Source organism: Fulmarus glacialis, unplaced genomic scaffold, assembly GCF_000690835.1.
Source record: "Fulmarus glacialis isolate BGI_N327 unplaced genomic scaffold, ASM69083v1 scaffold9846, whole genome shotgun sequence".
In the NCBI taxonomy this organism is placed as follows: Eukaryota; Metazoa; Chordata; class Aves; order Procellariiformes; family Procellariidae; genus Fulmarus; species Fulmarus glacialis.
In genome coordinates this window covers 24,840-30,839 of record NW_009218739.1, presented here as the reverse complement: position 1 = coordinate 30,839, position 6,000 = coordinate 24,840, and the positions used below count along the sequence as shown (strand labels likewise).

Here is a 6,000-nt window from a genome sequence, read left to right as displayed (position 1 = left end):
CAAGCCCCGCCATGGGAGCGAGCAGGGGGCCCCTGAGCCCAGCCCAGTGTCCAAAATGGTGCGAGAGGCTCAAAAAATCCTGACATGAGGGAAAACAATGTCTCTATCGGCTAACGCAAGCAGCTAGGGCCTGACCTGGCGCTGCCTGGCCCTGGCCCCGCGGTCCAGGGCAGGGGGAGGTGGCTGCCATTTTGGGAGGTGGCCTCTCCCTCAGTGGGTGTGGTGCCAGGGCCTGGTGAGGCTCAGCCTCACGGGAGGGCCGACTTCGACCCCTCCAAGATGGGGACTGAGCAGATAAAAGCTTATTACTGTTCCCCTGGGTCGGCCCTGGGCTGTCTCCACAATGAAGGGTGTCAGTGTGGACCAGGGGCCATGGTGGTGGGACTGCACCCCATGGCAGTTCCTCAGGAGGGTGGAGGTGGCTGCCTGAGGGGCAAAGAGCTTTCATCTCCCCCCACCTCCAAAAAGGAGGCTTGGGCATTCAAACCATTGCTTCTCCAAATGTGCCCCTGTGTGCTCCCAAACAAGCTCTACCCCACAGCTTGCACTGTCTAGGTCACCCCCTTCCTCTCCTTCCCCACGGCTCCATTTCCCTCTGCCTCCCCCCAGCCCACCCCACACGCAACTCCATCCCAAACCCGGGGCGCCTGGTGTGAGAGACCCTCCCCTGGGCCGGCAATGGGGTACAACAGAAGGGAGAAGGGACACAGGACCCTAATGGGCTGCGGGATCCCACCAGGGGACAGGGTGCCGTACAGCCCGTCTCTGCCGCAGGGAGACGGAGGGCGTCCCCAGCACTGCAATCCGAGAAATCTCACTGCTGAAGGAGCTGAAGCACCCCAACATAGTCAGGTAAGACCTGGATGAACCCTCCCCACCAGCATATTGACAAGCTCCTGTTCATCCCCATGGGGAACTCTGGGCGCAGGCAGCAACAGGGGCCTTCCAGTCTTTCCCTGACTGCACAGAAAGGAGCAAAATAAACAGGAAAATGCAGGAATCACTTGCACTTCCCTGGTTTGCAGCAATAGCCCACGGCACTGCCACTTTACTCCAGCAACACAGGCTGGTCCAAGCTGCTGCTACCCTATACTAGATGCTGCTTTTATATCTGCCTCTCTCTGCCCCAAAGGACTCACAGAGCAGAGGCATCTGTGGGAGGAGGGATGTTTGGGCAAAAGTCTGGAGGAGATCTTCCCACACACTCTATAAGAGACAAACACTCCTGCATAGCATGGATTCCCACACAAAGGTACTGAAGGGAGTGCTTGCACTTCTTTTGCAGGCTCCTGGATGTCGTACACAGCCAGAAGAAGCTCTATCTGGTGTTTGAGTATCTGAATCAGGATCTGAAGAAATACATGGACTCATCCCGAACTGGAGAGCTTCCTTTAAGCTTGGTCAAGGTACAGTGTGGAAGGAGCGTTAACAGGCAGGGCAGAGAGCATGTGTCCTTGCTGCCTTCTGCTGGGCAGAGCCAGCACTGAGCTGCTCTTACACAGACTGCATCTGGAAGAGATTCATCTTTGGCTGGAGGCATTCAACCTCTCAGATCGCAAACATTTCAGCTGGGAAAACCTCCTGGCACTATTGCTCATAACATTTGTTTCCCAGCTGTTTCCAGACTCTTCAGCCCATCTCACTGCAGAATAAACTGCTGTAAGAGGACAACTGAGGGATCTATTGCTAATCGCTTTTGTACAGAGTAATGGATGGGTGAAAGGGACTGCCACTGCTTGGATTGGAGGCTCTCAGTCCCCATGTAGGGTGGGAGCAGTTAGTGTGCATCTCTGAGTAGTGGACCACAAGCCTGGTGTCGCCTTATAGCAAGGTCTTTTTTCCCATTCAGGTCTGTAAATGATCCAAAGCGTGTTGGTTCACATGATCCAACCTTCGAAGTGGTTTCATTGTGGCCTTGTCTGAAATCTCTTCTCTCCCTAGAACTACCTTTTCCAGCTGCTGCAGGGTGTGAGCTTCTGCCACTCGCACAGAGTCATCCACAGGGACTTGAAACCACAGAACTTGCTCATTAATGAAGCAGGAGCAATCAAGCTGGCTGATTTTGGACTGGCAAGAGCTTTTGGAGTCCCCCTGCGCACATACACTCACGAGGTATTGTTGAGACTCCCTGTCACCTGAGGGTGGGGTATACAATCCACAGTGGGTGAACAACAACAGCATCACAAGTTACTCATCCATAGCTGAGGCACAGCTGTGCCCAGGCACGTGCTCTTAACCCAGCCCACAGCTAAGGGGTTACCTCATGTCCCCACAAAGCGTGGTGACTGCTTCTACCCTAGCCTGCAAGCTGGGTTCTCACCTTCTCTGCATAGGGAGTATTTATTTGTTCCAGAGTGTCCTATTGAAGAATGATCTGTTAATCCCAATCTTGCTGTCACTAAGGTGTCTGTTAATTCAGCATGGCCTTGGCACACTGTGACTTGTACAGTCACTGCATTACAGATGAGAAGAGACAATCCCATACCTCTAGTTTCACCCAGGAAAACTAGACAAAGCTTGTTTGTTGGTTCCTTACCAGGTGGTGACTCTGTGGTACCGAGCCCCTGAAATACTGCTGGGATGCAAATACTACTCAACCGCTGTGGATATCTGGAGCATCGGCTGCATCTTTGCAGAAATGGTAGAATGGGTTTAAATAGTCTCTTTAATGAGAAGGAGGATGCAGCTGCAATGGGAAGTGGGGAAGGAGGGACAAGATGCAGAACATCTGTGATACTGTGGTCCCACCCTGTGCTGGGGTGCGTATTATGGAAAGTCCACCCTGAGGGTCAGCTGATCCTTAGCTGTGGGCTCAAAAGGAAATCTGCCACCCTCAGGGGCCTGGCAGAAGGCAAAGCAGCCTCTGTAGTCCGGCTGCAGTTCCAGGGATACGGGAATGCAATGCCTGTCCTTGCAGAAGGGGTAACTTCAGTCTGATTGCTGCAGCATTTTGATCCTGGGAGGAGACGACTCTCTTGCAGATGTCCCTGTGGTGGGCTGCAGAGAACTAGCACTTCATAGCACGGCAGAGTGGATCTCCAAGGGGTCCATACTCCATACTTTGAAGAGCTCTTGTTATCTCTGCAGTGTAACAACACTATCCCTAGCTCCCAAAGCCCCCGAGCCGCAGATCAGCAGAGCCTGGGCAGGGCGGGGAGGGAGCTAGCCTGCAAGAGCGGATGTTAGGGAACCGGAGACAAAGAGGGATAAGGGACTCGCTGAAAGAGGACCGCCTCAGGGGAGCACAGATCCATGGAGGGGAGCTGGAGACAAGCAGACAGACACCCGTGACTTTCCCAGCCACTGCCTGGCAGAATTGCTGCATTGTAACTGCCCTGGTCTGTGCAGTTGTTTGCATCTGCTGGGACAAAGGGTTGCTTGCAGCGGGAAGTAGGGCACACAGCTGATGGAAAGGTGAGAACTGGCTTTTTTTTCCTTTCCCAGGTGACCAGGAAGGCTCTGTTTCCAGGGGACTCTGAGATCGACCAGCTCTTCCGGATCTTTCGCACCCTAGGCACTCCCACCGAGGCGACCTGGCCTGGGGTGACCCAGCTGCCTGACTACAAGGGGGACTTTCCCCGGTGGGCAAGGAAGGAGATGAAGGAAATTGTTCCCAACTTAGATCGAGATGGTAGAGACTTACTGGTGGTGAGTGAGGGCCCAGAACAAGACCCAGGGACAGACAGGACCTTTTCAAACTGGGCAAAGAATAGGGATATTTGGGACTGATCTACCCAGAAGTGCATTAGCTGGTCTGGCTCTAATGCTCATCTCTGCCATTGCAGAAACCACCAAAACATCGAATAGGGCTCAGCCCTGGCTCTGAAATGGGGCTGTCAGCGCAGGTTCCTCTAGGAAACCACTACACTGAGGGTCAAGAAACCCCTCGAGCATAATCCCCACGGTAACTTCAGCCGTGGGTTACTCCCGAAGCCCAGAGAGGGGAAAAGGCAGGACCAACATCTGCATCTGGGCCCAGCCGCATGCAGGTGCAATCGATCATTTGGTTTTTAAAAGCCTAAATCTGCTGGGATTTTCTCTTGGCAGCAATTGCTCCTGTACGATCCCAGCACACGAATCTCAGCCAAGGCAGCCCTCAATCACCAGTATTTCTTCTGGAGAAGCCCTCGGAGCCCTGAAGAGCGACGTGCGCTGCAGAGACACTGCAGATAAGAAGACACAGCTCTCCCCAGGCGCTGGCACCTCCGGGTAGCGGTGCAGATCTGGTGTTGGGCGCTTAGCAGAGGGCTGGCAGGGACCCAGCGTCTCGCTTCTCCTGAGGAGCCTGGAGGGGGACATTCTTGCATTCAGAGACTCTCAGCCTGTTGCTGGGGGAAAGTTTGTCTAGATTACAGCCAGGAGAGCTGTTTTGAAGAGGTCATGTGCAAAAGGGTGTGGGGTATTTATCAGCATAAAACACTGAAATATAGATGAGAGAGCATCTTTCAGAGGTTTGTCCTTGCATTAGTCAGCGAGCTAAGGTGACACATGGAGATTTCTGTCTCTCCAGCACTGGAGCATCCCGGGCCTGTCGGTGGCAGTTTCTGACGCCAGGGCGTGCTGGAGCTCCACTTCGGGAAGGGGAGCGCTTCTCTGCTCAGCCCTTTGCTGCTATTACCAAAGACTGGGTTTGTCAGCCCTAGACAAGCTGTTTAATCTGGGCTGTTTAACAGAGCTGACATTCTGCTGTTTCACAAGCTGAAGAGCACTACCAGGTGTCTTAATTTGTGCCTTAGCTGGGACCAAAAAGCTGAAAGATTCCAGTTAGCGTAAAGCGCTTGTTGCATATGGCTGGAAACAGTAAACAACTTTCCATCATCGGTCCAGATGTAATGCTGTTTCCTTTGCTTTATTGTCTTGGAAATGTTTTTGCTGTTCAAATGTTTGGAGAGTTGTCACTAACTTTTGGTGTGGTTTTGACATCTTCATTTTTTTTCTTTCAGTACAGAAAAAAATAAAGGCTTGTTATTTGTTCTGAAACCTTGGTGTTTATTGTTTGGCGCAGCCCATCGGGCTGGTGATGCAGGACAGTCTGACTGGTCCTTTTTTCCACAGAGCTCTTCTCCCTTCATCATCTCCTGCACTCTTTCTTTTATCCTTTCCAGCTCAAATCCTTGGCAGGTGCAGAGATGTGCTCTCGATTCTGTTGTGGAACAAGGGGCTGATAGTTCTGCAGGCCGGTGCTGTCTCGGTGTGGTAAGGTGGGCTTGCTTTCCATCAGAGGTTGCCACAAACAGTTCAGAGTTATATTCTACTTACTTAAATACTGAAAAGACAGATATTTAACTTAAGGAAGCCAAACTTCTGCCCTCCTGTTTTTCATGCACATGCACATCTGCCCTCGTAGTAACTATGAACATAAGAACTGATCTCAGCACAACCTGACAGCTCTCCAAAGCCATCCCATTCCTGGAGTCTCATGACAGATAAACAATGCAGTAAAGGAGAGAGGCGGCTCACACAGCTGTGGCACAAACCTCCCTCCCCACCTACAAGATACTAGAGCATTTGCACAGGGGAGAGAAACCTTTAGAGTCCCGCCTGAAAAAGCCCCTCTCAGCCCAAGACCTGCCTGTCTAAAGCCAAGCTCTGTTGTCCTTTGGCTTCCTCCATCATTCATTCCTTCTCCCCACCCAACAAAAGGCAGCGGGTGGCTCTGCTTAATTCCTGACATCAAAAAGACCTTTGTCATCCCTGCTGTAGCAGCCGCACCTCCTGACAGATCCCTGACAGTGAAACCCTGGGACCTGTTGCTCACCTCCCTCTGGGCCCTGCCACGCCGCTGGGCTGTGTTTCCCCTGCAGGTTTAGAAGCCACCAGGACCTGGGGAGCTCGCTCGTCTCTGCAATTTGCACAAATTAGGGTTTTTGGGGCGTGTGGGGGTTGCTTTGCTTTTGAAGCTGTTGTTAGGAGTCATGCTGGAGTGGCTGCCTGGAAAAAGCTGACCTGCTCGTGTTGGGGAGGGATGGTTTTCTGATTGAGCAGGGGAGAGCAGGCAGT

General features: G+C 52.5%; 1 protein-coding gene across 1 annotated transcript in view; it reads left to right on the top strand.

The window, feature by feature from the left end:
• CDK3 (cyclin-dependent kinase 3) overlaps positions 1 to 4,523 on the top strand; it is a 5,298-nt gene extending 775 nt beyond the window's left edge. Inside the window, exons 2-7 of the mRNA XM_009580130.1 lie at positions 775 to 852; positions 1,286 to 1,406; positions 1,942 to 2,112; positions 2,540 to 2,641; positions 3,445 to 3,648; positions 4,048 to 4,523. Coding sequence (XP_009578425.1) covers positions 775 to 852; positions 1,286 to 1,406; positions 1,942 to 2,112; positions 2,540 to 2,641; positions 3,445 to 3,648; positions 4,048 to 4,173 — 802 coding nt within the window. The 3' untranslated portion in view covers positions 4,174 to 4,523. The remainder of the gene's footprint in view (positions 1 to 774; positions 853 to 1,285; positions 1,407 to 1,941; positions 2,113 to 2,539; positions 2,642 to 3,444; positions 3,649 to 4,047) is intronic.
• The last annotated feature ends 1,477 nt before the right edge of the window (positions 4,524 to 6,000 follow it).